This window comes from Pezoporus occidentalis, unplaced genomic scaffold (assembly GCF_034315485.1).
Source record: "Pezoporus occidentalis ecotype Australia unplaced genomic scaffold, CSIRO_AGI_Poc_V1 ctg104, whole genome shotgun sequence".
In the NCBI taxonomy this organism is placed as follows: Eukaryota; Metazoa; Chordata; class Aves; order Psittaciformes; family Psittacidae; genus Pezoporus; species Pezoporus occidentalis.
This window is the reverse complement of record NW_026912822.1, coordinates 1,493,327-1,508,574: the sequence shown is the minus strand read 5'-3', so window position 1 is coordinate 1,508,574 and position 15,248 is coordinate 1,493,327. Positions and strand designations below refer to the sequence as shown.

Below are 15,248 nucleotides of genomic sequence, written 5' to 3'. Positions count from 1 at the left end.
TTGGAGGGAGTTTTCTCTCTATTCACTGATGATGCAGCCCAACCAAGATGAGGCCTTCACTACCTCTTGCTTGGCAGAGTTCTCTAGATGTGCCTTTGAAGAAAAGGAGATGTGATCTTGGAGTCTTCTGCACTTTTCTATTTACAAAACCATGTTCTAAAAGACTAGTTTACAGAGCAGGGTAGAATCGGTTCCTTGGTGGGGAGGGGATATTGATAAGCCAGTGTCTGCAACAAGGCATTATTCCCATGATAGAAGTACTGGAACTGGTGATCTTATTCTCAAAGATGGCACCTTTAACAGCTGAAGCCTGGGCTTGGCCAAAAAGTGCAACAAACCTTTAGAAAGGGGAAATTGTGGAGAAACAATCAGATACTTTTTTTTCTTATTAGCTCTGATTTCTGTTAGTCTTCTTGTGAAAGAAGGTCCAGACTTGCTGTGCAGAAGGCAAGCCTTGAGGTACTCGAAACTCAATTTGCCCCCTTTAGCAAAAGGACAGTGAAGGTAGAGGAGTGACCTGTGGTGCCAACAGCAGCAGTGTGCACCAGGGCTGTGGCTGTCCCATGAAGTATGACAGGCATTGTCATGAACTCTTTTGCTCTTCTTGAATGCCAGACAGGGAAACCCCATTGGTGGCTGTGGAGGCTAGTATCAAATCCTTAAGATTACTTAGTGAGATCTAGTTTTTCTTCCATGGACATTAGGATTCAGGAAGGTAAAAATGAATTGATTTCTTTATGTAGGAAGGTGATGGTTCAACGTACCTTGTAGCAAAGCCATGTGTTTTCTGTCTGGTGGCTTTCCCATTATATTAAAGGAAACTTCCTTTCTGTTGTTTATCATCAGATATACTTGGTGACTGTTTGGCCCATCTTAGTTTGGCAACCAATGAAATTGGCTGGACTAGAGCAGGGAGTGAGAAATACCCCAAAGATAGAATTCTGCTGAAAGCCATCTTAAGAGGGTGGGAAGAGAACAAGTACTGAAAGATACCGGTTCTTGGCCAGGACGTACCATGTCCTCATGGAATGGAGTACTAAACTAACAGTGTGCCTTATTTTTCTAGGCTTCCTTGGCAGAAACAGATAAAATTACCTTGGAGGTTGCCAAGCTGATAAAAGATGACTTCTTGCAACAGAACGGTTATACGCCTTATGACAGGTGAGATCTGACTGGCTGCTCTCTCCTCTTGGGCTTGTGTAGTCCGCATAGACAGCCATTGTACTTGGAAATTGCACTCAGCATGCAAATGGAAGAGCTGTGCTTAGGTAGGCCACTGAACAGTGTATTCACTTTGTCTTACCCAAGGTATGCAGACCTTTTCCAAATGCTGTCACACCCTTTGAGTTTCTCAGGCCCTCATCTGTTGTTCAGTTAACCCATAGCATGTCCTCCTTAGGAGGAGAGGAGCACTTTATTTTCAGAGACAACATCCAAGGTCTTCCTGGTTATTCTGTCCGTACATGGGGGATTGCAAGAATCTGCTTTCAGTTACTGTTGCGTAATTCCTGAGTAAATTAGATCCATAGGAAAAAAAATACTGGATCTTTTCCCTAGTGTGATATTTATCCCTGTCTGCTTTGCTGCTTTCTATGCTGTCTTTGTGTTTTTAAGAGCCTTACAAAGGGGCCTTTTGTACTTCATCTCGCTCCCCTGCTCAGGTAGATCAGGAGGTCTTAAGTACTTCATCACTAAAAATGTAGATGTCCATTGTTCTGTAGCAGTGCGTGCCTTTGATTAGGTTACTAGGGCAAGCATGCTTGTAAGTGATAGGGAAGCAGATGAAGTAGGGTGTTGCAGGGTATAAATAATAATGACGCATCTTCCATGGCAGTCATCCACCCATTAAGAATTAAGGGGGTTGTATGTGGAGTGTTCTTGTCATAGAAACACTCCTTTTCCTGTGAGCAAAGAAACTTGCAGAGCTGTCAGGTCATCCCAGGCTGCTCGGAGGAAGTCTGCTCCCATGATGGACAAAACAGGAAGGAGGAATTCCGTTGGCTGCTCTGGTGTTTTCCCTTTCTTATTAGCATTGGCACAGATTGAAAAGTGAGACTTTCTGCAGCCATGGTTCCTGTTCTCTCCTATTTTGCCCAGTGTTTGGGTGCTACTTCAGAAACCTCCCTCCAATATGATTGTCCTAGTCTATGATTTGCTTGTTTAAAAACGTGTCTTTTGGCAGTGTATATTCAAAATGCCTGGAGTAAAGCAGGCTAGTGCCCCTTCTGTCAGGTGAGAACTCAGAGTTGTGAAGGCTGGAGCAAAGTCCTGTTAACTGTGACAAGATGCCTGATCAATCCTTTTGCATCCCACCAGGTTCTGCCCTTTCTACAAAACAGTGGGAATGCTTTCCAATATGATTGCATTCTATGACATGGCACGCCGTGCTGTAGAAACCACAGCCCAGAGTGACAATAAAATCACGTGGTCCATCATCCGAGAGAACATGAGCGAGATCCTCTACAGACTTACCTCCATGAAGTTCAAGGTATGTTTGGAAGGAACTGGGTTGTGCTGCTTTTTGTGAGCTTCCAGTGCCTCTGGAAGGCAAAGGTGGTCATCAGTTGCCTCACATAAAGGTCTGTGAACAGAGACTTTCTGAATGCCCTTAAGAACTGGTTTTAGTTTGTGAGCACAAGAATGGTCAGTACAGAAACCAGGCAGGTGATGCACGCTGCATAGCCTTGGCACTCCCATCTTGGAGAGCCTCTTCTATGTGACGTGTATCGTGGTACTAGTACAAGTACCTTTCCTGTTTATTTGGGGGATTTGTGATAAAATTTTGTGTAAAAAATCATAATATGTTCTAAGGAGAATTAGCAGATAAAAGCAGCCTCAAGTTTAAATCCAGGAATGTGCTAAAAAGTGTATGATAGAAATGCTGATGGCATACTCTTGAATGGAAGTTAAGGAAAGAAATGCCAGTCTGCAGCAATACATGATGTATGCTGTGTTTGGCTTCACGACTTAAGGCAGGTAACTAGGAGGAGGGGAAGGGAGAAGTGACTTCAATGTGAGCTGAAGGGAAAACAAGTGCCTTGGAGCACCTGCTCTGGGTAACTTCAGAAGCCATCTTCTTAGGGTACGGCTTTCCTAAAACTGATCCAGAGCATGCTGGTGTAGGAGCAGCTCCTGGTAGGACAGTAACCTGTGATGCTGACTAAACATGCCAAGAAACTGATGTTAAAGTAGCTAAGGAATAATCTCTGTGAAGAATAATGCTTACTCTGCTATAACTCTTGTAAGCCATCATTGCAAATCTTTCAAGTACCATAGGATAAAATTATGTTAAATTTAAGTGTTCTGGTGTGCCAATGGATTCTGTTCCTGGAGGTTTTTTATTTGGCTTGTTTCTGCAGTAAGCAGATCCCTGGTATATATTCTCAAAGCATCAAGAACACAACAAGATGCACATTATGGACATGAGTTTCTTTGAGGGCTGGTTGTATAGAGACAGGGGAAGTGACACACTTTTTACAAACCATGGCCACGAGAAGACGTCTGGCATACAACAGAATGGTGGACTGAAAAAGGGAAGCCAGGGGGAGAATGCATGTTAAGGGGAGCTGGCCCTCTAATACAGGAGTAGTTATGAAAGGAAAATTACATTCTTGGGTAACAGGCTAAAAGGCATGGGAATTTAAATACCCAGCATCCTGCAGTCTGTGTGTTTTGGAGAGACAACGAACGAGGATTGCATCTACGCATGTAGGTCCTCTGTGTTTCCCAAGAGCTGCATTGGCCCAGAGAAATGTAGTGCTGAGAGGGGAATGGTGAAGGTACTGAGCAGGTTTCAGAGCCTGGCAGTTACTGCTTCTCACAGGAAGGCCTTGCAGCCTCAGAGCAAAGCTGATTGTTAACGTTTTTGCCTTTGTCTTCCATGAAAAGTATTCTGAGAAAATGAAGCTGTGCAAAGAGGGGTTTGAGCTTCTGATTGCACAATAAGATTTTAATTGGAACCAAGTGACCTCCGAGTGATGGCAAAGTAGCTTCTTCACTCAGTAGGGGATGCACCCCAGAAAGTACAGCAGAGCATTTCTGAGTCACAGTGAGGCTTGTTCCGCTTGGTTTGGGGATAGGAGTTTGTACTAACCACTGCAGCTCTTCAGTCACACAGCATTAACCAAGACCCTCTGTATTACTGAATCCTCTCCAAATCAATTGCTTTGCAATAAGGTAACCACTGCTCATGAAAGAAAATCTCTGTCCAGGATCCATTCTGCCTGCTCCCTGAATGTGGCAAGAGGATGAGATTCAAACCTTGTGGCTGTCAGTGAGACAGACGGGAGCTATAATGCTTGCTCTGCAGTTGGCAAGGGTTAGTCCCAAGGGCAAGAAATTACAGCACTGGCAAAGCAGGGTTGTCTAAAGTACCCAAGGCTTTTCCTCATGGAGCTGTTCACTTCCTGTGTTATCTTTCAGGACCCCGTCAAAGACGGTGAAACAAAAATCAAGGCGGACTATGCTCAGCTGTTTGAGGATATGCAGAATGCGTTTCGCAGTCTGGAAGACTAGACTTGACCTCTGTGACCACTCCAGTTTGTCCTCTCAATTCCTCATCTCAGCTCCTCTGCTTCCCTACCTTACAAGAATGATGCAACAGTACTTGAGTTGATAAATAGCCCTATGTTTTCCCTGTTCATACTCAGAGAGTGTCCTTACAAAACATTCCTCCTAATTTGTGTTTGGCATTGCTTTGTGTGTCTGAAATGGTGAGTGTTGTGTGAATGGGCCTGGCTGAGTGAAGAAATGCTGTTGTACGCTTCTAGGGTGGGAAGAATTTCACTTTGCCTCTCCCAGCTCTCTTGGTAACTGGTCTTTCACCTTGTGATGTATCCAGCTGAGCTGTACTGGCAGAGGAGGTATACATCTTAATGCAGTCACGCGGTACGTTCTGAGCTGGCAGGGGTAAGGGCATTTACATCTGGTGCTTTGCTGACTATCACGACGTAGAACTCCCTATTCTCAAAGAGGTTTTGACCGTGTTCTGCTGATACATTGATACAACCAGAAGTTCTTCACTACTCTTTCCCTTCTGCAGCCCTCAGCCGAGTCAGTTGGTGTTTAAACGTGGTAGTTCTACATCTCTCCAAGAAGTGACTGTCTAGAAGATGAGCACGTACAAGTGACCAGTGTACTTCCATACCCTGGAGAAATAGAGTTTTATCTTCCTACTTAATACAGATAGGACTGCTGGGCTCTGCATCAGCTAAAATCAAAGCCATAGGTGCTCAGCTTCCAAAAGAATTTGACCTTCTTGCCTCCCACTCACCCCGTAAGATTTCATGACACTCAGCTGCTTTAGTTAGTGAAGCTTGTGACTGCTGCCATGTGCTGCAGGATGTAGATGGTAAATTTGGAGATGCCATGCATGTGGACCAGGCAGGCAGTCCTTCCTTGGTGGTGCTCTGCCTCCCAGTGCAATGCCCAGATGGTGCTAAGGAAGGGAAAGCGTGTGCCCAGCCTTCCTCCTCCACCTGTGCTCACGTGGCCGGTTTGGTGGTGGCACAGAAGGTCCCTGGTTCTCATGTAAGAGGAATGTATGATGCTAAACTGGGGGCGGGGGATGATCAGGGGGAAGGCTGGAAAGTGCAAAATGTAATTACTCCTGCCGCGTTGATGGCAATGCAAGAGAAACCAGTGACTCTGGCCTTGTGCTCTGGAAGCACTCTTGTCAAGCAGCTGAAACCGCTGCTTCTTGGGCTTGCTGACTGGCAAAACTAGTAAGAGGTGGGGAATGAACATAGGGCAGCCTTTCTGTCACACTCCAGGGGCCCACTGCTGTGGAGACAGAAATGCCTGCATCCTCTCCAGTCCCTGCCTCACTTGTGTCGGGTGGCATCCAGTGCTGTTTGCCTGCACCCAGCTGGCTTCCAGATAATGTTTTTTACTGCTTTATGTCACCAAGCAGTACCCAGTGTTGGTGACACCATGCGGGTGGCATCGCTGCGCATGAATTCTGCGCTGAGGTATTGCTGCCAGCTCTGAACAGTAGTGACGCAAAGGGATCTTGCACTACGGACCAAATGCTGCCACTTCCATTACAGTATCAACTTGCTGTTTGTTGCGGGAGAGCCAGGCTGAAAGTTAAAGGGATTAACTACTTCTGGTCCTCCCAAAAGCACGTATTCCTCCAGCCGATATCCTGGTAGCGAATGGTTAAGTTTACAGCTCACTGAACTTCTGGTGTATGCTGCTTATTTTACCAATGAGCATGTGTGAATGAGTAGTCACTGTCCAAGCCCTTGCTGGATTCCTCATTGTTTGTACCCCTCACCACTGTACTATGTAGCATTTCATGCTAGAAACCAGATGTTATCTCTTTAAATAGAGGATGTTAAAAACTTTACAGAAGATGTCTATGATAATGCAGTTCTAATATTTATTGTGCTGTACCTGGCCCTGAAGTGTGACCAGTTCAAACAGTTTCATATATATTTTTGTCTTTTTTGGTTTGTGTCTGTTTTCAGTGTTGAGATTCTGATGTTCACTGTGTCCTGTAGGTCCTCCCTCCACAGCTGTGGGAGGAACTAAAAGATGGGCAGAACCCCACCACCTACTTTATCTTGTATATTTCATAATGTATGTTGCAGGAAATTGTGTAAAAAAGAAAAGTAAAAAAAAAAAATACGTTGAAGTCAATGAAAATAAAATTGATTTAAAGTAGGTTTTGTCTGTCCTCTTTTATTACATCAAACCAGCCCTGTGCCCCTGTGGTATACACAGCATACTATCAGGACAGCTCACAGCTTGCTTAAAGCCTTACTACTTCATTTTAGGCATTTCTTTAAAGTATTTCTCTGCTCTGGAATATACCTCCTGAAATCTCTAAATATGAATGTTGGACAAAGTGACTGGGACCTCTGGATGGGAAGATCACTGTGGCATTGCTGGCCAAAGCCCAGAAGTTAGCATTCCTTTTCAATAAGGTGTTGAAACCCACCTGTAAATAGCAGCACACAAAACAATGTATTGAGGCATTGTTGTACCTGTTTGGACCAGTGTGTAACACCTCTTTGATGGAAGTGTTTTGCTATTTTTATATACATATTAGAGATACAGCAAGCTTGATCAGAGCAGATATGCAAGTAATTCCACTGTCTCACAAAGGGGTGGAGGTGACAAGCTCAGCCCTGGCAACTGCAGCCTGGCAGTTCTCTGTGGATAGTAAGAAATCCAATGAGAGAAGCAAGCAGTTCAGGTTTTGGCAGTGTGGAAGTTCCCAACCGGCAGTGTCTTCACTTCATCCACGCGACTTTTGTGGATCTGGAAGGCAGGTGTCACCCAGCGGCCACAGGAACACTGCTCACCCCGCCAGCTGAAGGAGCCCAGCTTCGACGTGCATTTGGGACACAGCAGCTGCAAGAAGAAAGCATGACCCAGTCTAAGGCACGTGCAGATGGAGAGCTACTTCAGTGTACTTCTATGGCACAGTCATTGTGACAACCTCTGCAGAGCCAGGTCCTTCCCTTTAACACTTCAGAAAAGGTAAATGGGGTGAAAAACTGACAAAAAAAGCTAACCTGGCAGGGCTGTTTAGCCCTAGGCTATAGCAGGCAGCTCTGCTGGCAGAAGGGAGGGTGTGGAAATGCAGCTACTTGGACCTGGTGTGGTTCCAGGACAGTTCTGCCAGTCTCCAGAGAGCCTCAAGTCAGTGCAAGACCACAGCAGATTTAAGTACCACAAGCTGTCTTCTTACACTAAAACCAAACAGCAGATAAACCCTGCCCAACACCCTGGGTAGTGGTCTCGGCCCAACACAACCAACAGCTCCTTTCCTTGTAAAAGCATATGTAAGAATCTATTCACTAGCTGGAAAATTCATGCCAGAAAGGCTGGTAGACCTAGGTCCTGGTGTGGGGGCTTCTGCATCAGGAAACAGAAACAATTTGTTCTGCCTCTTAGAAAGAGTAAAATCCAAGACTAAAGCGCATGCTGCCCATCACCTGTCCTTCCATTACTCCAAGCAATGCTGGCTCCATCCATTGCACAGGCTCGGTGAAGTAGGAGGTACACTTCTCACGGGTGTCACCACAAAGCTGAGCAGAGTCCATTATCCTCTTGTGGGCAAAGGCTGTCGGGCCACTTCCTTCTGTGTGGGACAGGATGCTGGAACTACGGAACAGAGCACGCCTGCACACGGCGACACAGAGGGGAAAAAGAAGTAAAGTAATTGGGTTTTTACTAGGGAAACTATAGACAACAGGAAATAAGGATGAGGACCTCCTGCCAGTAAATAAACACGACTGCAAACCCTATGGTTTGGGGTTGTTTTCGTCTAGTCTAGAAGGCACTGATTTCTCTCTTGACACATCTAGTGATTGGTGTAGCTTTGGGCTCTGCCCCACTTCTATGCTTTTATCTAGACCTGTTTTCAAATAATTCCTGCCTACAAAAACTTCATATGTTTGAAGAAACCTACACCTAGGAAACAGCAGGATTATTCAGTTTCACTTAAAGCAAGCCATAAAAGGTAGTTAAAATGCAGTAAATCTACACATTTACAGGAAGTTTCTTCTGGAGAAACTGTCAAAAACAAACTAGAAGTTATGGTCTCAGAGCAAGCGGCTTAGAGCCAAGTGGGATTATGCTGGTCCATAGGAGGCAGCAAATCAGGCTGCACAAGTGGCACACAACCCCAAGGAACAAGAAATTCTATTCCATAAGATTTGTCTGATTTTGGAGGCACACACGGCATGGAACCTTGGGCAAGAGCTCATCCCTGTCCTATCAATGACAGTGCTTTACACAGACTATTTTTCTTTTGAGTCCTTTACAAAATTACATCTTATGGAGAAACAGAGAAAGTTCAGTACCTGCATTTCCTGCACCTGTAGAGAACCTCTGTGTTTGGAGTCTGACATACACTGGTTGGATCAACAGCAAAGACCTCTCGGGGCAAGTCTTGAAGTTCTGCAGAGGTGTCAGTACCAAGTTGTGAATCAGAGGGATGCAGCTGTGCTGCATGTGGGACAGGACAGCGCTACACCTCTGCCCCAGCATGCACAACTCACCTTCATCACATCCATTTGTCCACACACCAAGTTCATTAGATAAGGCAAAAATGAAGGAGCCTTGCTCCACCACACCTAAGACTGGGATTCACTTAATACAAGGAACCAGGATCTAGACTTCAGCCTTAACAAGGGTGAAATAGTTGCATTTTGCTTTATGTTCTTACTTAGAAAGTAAAGGCAGAGAAGGAGTTAGAACAGTTCTGCCAGTCTTTCAGTGCACACAAGTCAGCTCACGAACAGGGCCTGCTAAGGAGAATGACACATAAGGGGAGACAGCACTGTCATGCTGAATATGCAACACTCGGATCCTGCAAAAAAGCTATGGATTATGATTGTTCTATAAGATTACACATCTGCACACATTTCTACTGCAGTCACCCCTGGCAAATCAAAGTATACAAGTTTGCTTCATATCTTGATTTTTGAGCTCTATCTCAGTTCTGCATTTGCCAGTTTTGTTATTCTTGACTTCTTTTTAGAGGATGTTCACTTTGATCAGCCAGGTACATAAAAATCAGGAAACAAATCAAACTGACCGTTATCATTTCTGCATTTTGCTGAAGAGAGCGGTTCCTTACAGACCTCTTTTCTCAGGCATCTCTCAGAGACACATTTTTCCCCACTGATGAGCGGGAATCCTTTAGGGCCAGCACAATGTGACTGTTTGCCGAGCCAACCCAATTGCTTTGAGCACAACGCTCCAAGTCAACCACCTCCGACACGGCCTTCTGTGCTCCCTTTAGGGCGGACTTGGTCCCACAGGGGCCACCCTCCCCGGGACACTGCCCGAAGCCTCCCTCCACGCACCCGCCAGAGCCCAAGGCCGACTCCCGCCGAGGCGCACCTCGGCCCCGCCGCTCACCGGGGTACCTCTCCGTGAGCATCTGCAGCCGGTACCGCTTGTAGAGGGCGCTGCTGGTGTCCACGGCGCAGCCCATGGCCTCGTAGAGCTTCAGCTGCGCCTGGAAACCCGGGTTCATCCTGCGGCGGGGCGAGAGGAGAGCGGGCTGAGGGGACAGCGAGCGGCCGGGGAGCGGCGGGGGGCGGCCGGGGAGCGGGGACAAGAGACCCACTCGGCGTCGGGTTTGGCGGCCCTGATGGCGGCGTAGGCCTCTTCCCAGCCGAGTCCCTGTGTCTTCATGAGGTAGGCGGTCACCACGGCCACGCTGCGGCTCACCCCGGCCTGGCTGCAAGGACGGGACGGGACAGGACAGGTCGGGCTGTGAGGAGCGCCGCACGGAGGGAAGGGAAGCGACCGGTCCCCCACCGCCGCGGCGCTCACCAGCGGACGAGGGCAGCGCCGCCACCCGCCCGTGCGGCGCCGATGAAGGCGGCGCTGTCATCCAGGCGGCTCAGCAGGTCGGCGTAGGGCTCGTCCAGCGCCCGTACGTGCATGGCCCGTACCCCCGGCACGGCCGGCGGCTCCTCCGCGTCCACCGTCAGCACCGCCACCACCCCCGCCGCCGCCAACGACTCTGGGGACGAGCACGACCCCGCGCCGCCCACGTAGAGCCCCGGCAACACCGGCACCATCCCGGCGGCCGGGCACGCCATGGCGCCGGGCACGCAGCGAAGGGGCAGGGCGCCGCGCATGGCGCCTGCAGAGGGCCCTGTGGCGGGGCCCGCGTTGCCGGCAGGGGGCAGCCGGGAGCCGCTGGTGGCGGTGCTCGGGGGGTGCTGCCCCGCCGGGGTGGGGATGGGCCCCCGAACCATCAGCGGGAGCCGTCAGGACACCGCTTTAGTTATCCCTCAGCGGTATTTAAGGAATGGCCATAATAACCCTCACACATCTGCGGGTGCCGGTGCAGCTTTCTCCTCCCGGTGTCTGTAAGTGTGTGTCTTCACCTCATCCTTTGGAAAACCAAAGGGTTTCCCGCCTGCCCTGTCCTGTCTCCTTACACATGCTCACAAAACAAATACCATTAAAGAATGAGACCGCACTTGCAGCACTGTGTGCAGTTTTGGTGTCCTCAACATCAAAAGGACATGGAGCTGTTGGAACAAGTCCAGAGGAGGCCACGAGGATGATCAGGGGACTGGAGCACCTCCTGTATGAAGACAGGCTGAGGAAGTTGGGGCTGTTCAGTCTGGAGAAGAGAAGGCTGCGTGGAGACCTCATAGCAGCCTTCCAGTACCTGAAGGGGGCTTATAGGGATGCTGGGAAGGGACTCTTCATTAGGGACTGTAGTGACATGACAAGGGGTAATGGGTTCAAACTTAAACAGGGGAAGTTCAGGTTAGATATAAGGAAGTTCTTCACTGTGAGGGTGCTGAGGTGCTGGCACAGGCTGCCCAGAGAAGCTGTGGCTGCCCCATCCCTGGCAGTGTTCAAGGCCAGGTTGGACAGAGCCTTGGGTGAGATGGTTTAGTGGGAGGTGTCCCTGCCCATGGCAAGGGGGGGTGGGGTGGAACTGGATGATCTTAAGGTCTTTTCTAACCCTAACTACTCTGTGATTCTATGAAAGCAGAAAGGAGAAGAGAGGAGAGGGAAGGGGAAGGGAAGAAAGGGAAGGAGAGAAGAGGAGAGGGAAATGGGAAAAGGAAAGACTCCTTTCTGGAGTCCAAAGCCTATTTTATAGTGTCCAAAGCCTCCTTTCAAAGCCTCCTTCTGACTATCCGAAGTCTTAGGTTTTGCTTCATAAGCCTAATTTTTGGCTTCGAAGCCTCATTTGCAGGGTCCAAAGGCTCAGGTTCAGTTTACAAAGTCTCCTTTTCAGATTCCAGGGTTTCTTTTTTTTTTAGGATCCAGCCAGCCATTTTCTAGATTCAACCAGCATCTTGAGTGTCCAAACCCTCATTTGGAGGGTCCAAACCCCTCTTGTAGGGCTCAAAGCCCCAGTTTATGTCCCAAAGCCTCATTTTTAGGGTCCAAAGCTCAGATTCTGCTGTTGAAAGACTCCTTTTGGGGCTCCAAACCCTCATTTTAGGGTACAAACTATCCTGGTTTCGGCTGGGATAGAGTTAATTCTCTTCCTAGTAGCTGGTACAGTCTGAACCTGACTCCCTTTAGATCACCACAGTAACAAAGAACCAACTTTGATACCACCAGCTAAGTGCAGTGGTGATGGAATCTGGAACTGGCCTCAGTGTGCAGCAATCCCACAGCACATACCAGCCATCTCTCCTGCCCAGTGAGACTTCAGTGACAGAGAGAGCCACGAGTTGTGCACCAAATGAACTCAACCAGCTTCCATAGGGATGCTCCACAGGCTAAGGGAATGGTACCTCTCTGTATGTGCATAAGTATATATGTATATATATATATGTGTGTGTATCTCTATCAAAAGGCAGGGAAGGTGATGGTGGGAAGTGTGAGACCTGGCATGACATGAAAGGGGTGGATACTGTCCTGGTTTTTGGCTGGGACAGAATTAATTCTCTTCCCAGCAGCTGGTGCAGTGCTGTGTTCTGGCTTTATTCTGGGAATAACACTGATAACACACCAATGTTTTAGTTGTTGCTCAGTATTGCTTACCCTGCTCAAGGACTTTTCAGTCTCTCATGCTCTGCCAGTGAGGAGGGGCACAAGAAGCTGGGAGGAAGCAAAGCCAGAACACCTGACCCAAACTAGCCAAACGGGTATTCCATACCACAGCACGTCATGCCCAGGATAGAAACTGGGGACAGTTACCCAGAAGGCTCAGATCACTGCTCAGGTCAGACTGGGTATCAGTCAGCGGGTGTTGAGCACCTGTATTGTGCATCACTGCTAGTTAGTGTTCTTTTCCCCTGCCTAGACTTATGCTCTGTCCCCTTTAAACCACGACAGTTCTACAGATGTTGCTCCATCTTATCTTGCTGCTCCAGGTTTGCTTTTCAACTTCTTTTCATGATTTTGCTCACGGCTGGCCCCAGAGCGCTATTGGGTCTGGCCACAGGACCGCGTGTTGAGCCGCCAGGGTTTGTGTTAATAGTGCACAATGTAGGGAATGCAGAAGTCTTGTTTAGACTGAAATAAGAGGAAGCACTTGATGCGATGGAGCCATCCCTTTATTGCGGGATGAAGGATGCTGCGAGCGCGCGAGGTGCTGGACAGCACAGCGTGGCTGCTGCTGGGCATAGCGGTTGGTCTCCCAGCGAGGCTGACTCTGCAGGTCCCTCAAAGGGCGCCGAGCAGCGTTACTCAGGACCAGCCCCCGAGGCCAGGACGGGGAAGGCTGGACAGAGCCATCCGCGGAGGAGGGCTGGGGGGACACGACACAGCTGTTTGCCCGCGATGAATAACAGCGGCGGGTGGGGAGCGGGAGGGACGGGGTCCCGGGCCGCCGGGCACCGCCGGGAAGCGGCGAGGCCGCAGGGTAAAGGGATCAAGGGAGAAACAGGCTCCTCTCGGAGGGCTCGGACCGGGAGCGCCGCTGTTCGTCATCGGGGATGCTGCTGTAGGGAGGGGGTCGCACGGGCCCGTTCTTGGGGCTGGGTGGGACCACCTCCGCCGTTCCACGGACTCCCCCGGCCGCTCCGTCCGGTGGCAGCGGACGCCCGGGGAGCGCGGGGGCACAGCCGTTGACAGCGGGGCCGCGGCCGACGGCAGCAGCACCAGGGGCGGCGGCGGCACCTCTCGGCGGCCCGGAGCCTTCCCCCAGCGATACTGCCCCCGCCTCCCCCCAGCCCCCGAGGCCTCTTTCCGGCCGCCCAGCCGGGCCCCCCGCGCCGCTCCGCTTGCCCAGGTTGAGCTGTGACCCCTCGCATGCTCCACCTCCGGAGCAAAGGCGCTGAGGAAGAGCAGCCCGTGAGGGACCTCCGTGAGCCGGCTGGGCAGAGGCTGGTCCCCCACCGGCCACCGGCACGATGCTGCCACCATCACAAAGCTGTGGCGGTTGCAGTGGAGAAGCCCATTGTGACGGGGCCACCACGGTGACCGTGGGGTATTTCAGGAGCGAGAGCCCTGGAGTGACCAGTGCAGAGGAGACCCCTCCCTCGGGAGGCTGTATCTCCCCTGGGTGCCCTATGGATCAAGGTACGTGTTGTGCTGAGAAGGGAGAAGAACAGCTCCTCTATTCCATTCAGCCATACAGAGATGTCTTTGCTGTTCCTAACAGTCATTTGAGGTTTGAATTGTTGAGGCATTTTCTTCTTAGCATCAGGTTCTGGACGTTCGCAGTTTGGGAGCTGGTTTCTGGTTAAGCAAAGAGTGCTATCCAAGGAGGATTTCTAGAGAGTTTTCTATGAAGTTATAGACAGGTAATTAAGTGGGGATATCCATGGTCCTGGCACTGTTTCAGAGGCACCTTGTGTAAAATAAGCCAAGCTCCTGGGTTCTGTCCTAACACATGAGGCTTAGGAGCAGGGTCTGGACATTTGCACTTCAGGTGCCTGTGTCTTGGTCACCGGAGAGTGGTGTCCAGTGAGGCTTTAGAGAGATGGAGTTTTAGGTGTGTAAGTAAGGGAGAATATCCATGTTGGAGGCACTATTCCAAGAGCAACCTGTGTAGAACGTGCCCAGCTCCTGGTTTCTCTCCTAACTCATTAGTCTTAGGAGTAGGGTCTGCACATTTGCACGCAGAGAGCTGGTGTCTCGGTCACCAGAGTCGTGTCCAGTGAGGCTATACAGGGATGGAGTTTTAGGTGGGCAAATAAGTGAGGATATCCATGTTGGAAGCACTCTTCTGGAAAGACCCATATGTAGGATATGCCCAGCTCCTGGTTTCTGTCCTAGCAAATTGGGCTTAGGAGCAGGGTCTGGACACTAGGAGCTGGTATCTCAGTCACTGGTTGGTGGTGTCCAGTGATGCTTTAGAGGGATGGAGTTTGAGGTGGGTAAGTAAGTGAGGATACCCATGTTGGAGGCACTGTTCTGGCGGGCTCCCTGCATAGAATGTGTCCAGCTACTTTTTTCTGTCCTAGCACATTAGGCTTAGGATCAGGGTCTGGACACTGGCACTTAGGGAGCTGGTGTCTCGGTCACCCAATAGTGGTGTCTACTCAGGCTTGACAGAGATCGAGAGTGAGTTGGGTAAATAAGTGAGGATACAGATGTCGGTACCGCTGTTCTGGAGGGATCCCTCTGTAGAATATGCCCAGCTATATCTTTCTGTTCTAACTCATTAGGCTTAGGAGTAGGGTCTGGACACCGGCGCTTAGGGAGCTCGTGTCTCAGGCACTGGAGAGTGGTGTCCGGTGAGGCTTTACGGAGACGGAGATTTAGGTGGGTAAGTAAGTGAGGATATCCATGTTGGTGGCACTGTTCCTGAGGGCTCCCTGTGAAGGACATGTCCAGCTCCTGGTTTCTGT

At 49.6% G+C, this 15,248-nt stretch overlaps 2 protein-coding genes across 3 annotated transcripts in view; one reads left to right on the top strand and one right to left on the bottom strand.

Moving 5' to 3' along the window:
- The window catches only part of ATP6V1A (ATPase H+ transporting V1 subunit A), a 30,609-nt gene extending 23,943 nt beyond the window's left edge, over nucleotides 1–6,666 (top strand). For both annotated transcript variants that reach the window (XM_062618326.1, XM_062618333.1), the window contains exons 13-15: nucleotides 1,067–1,161; nucleotides 2,317–2,488; nucleotides 4,423–6,666. In XM_062618326.1, the coding sequence (XP_062474310.1) occupies nucleotides 1,067–1,161; nucleotides 2,317–2,488; nucleotides 4,423–4,515 (360 nt within the window). In that variant the 3' untranslated portion in view covers nucleotides 4,516–6,666. The remainder of the gene's footprint in view (nucleotides 1–1,066; nucleotides 1,162–2,316; nucleotides 2,489–4,422) is intronic.
- A 344-nt stretch (nucleotides 6,667–7,010) lies between these two features.
- On the bottom strand, nucleotides 7,011–10,621 carry DUSP12 (dual specificity phosphatase 12). The gene is made up of 6 exons (XM_062618344.1): nucleotides 10,300–10,621; nucleotides 10,091–10,204; nucleotides 9,880–9,998; nucleotides 8,817–8,913; nucleotides 7,947–8,133; nucleotides 7,011–7,359 (listed from the first exon to the last, which is right to left on the bottom strand). Exons 1-6 carry the CDS (start codon nucleotides 10,608–10,610, stop codon nucleotides 7,198–7,200), a joined length of 990 nt encoding a protein of 329 aa, XP_062474328.1. The 5' UTR covers nucleotides 10,611–10,621; the 3' UTR covers nucleotides 7,011–7,197.
- Between the last annotated feature and the right edge of the window lie 4,627 nt (nucleotides 10,622–15,248).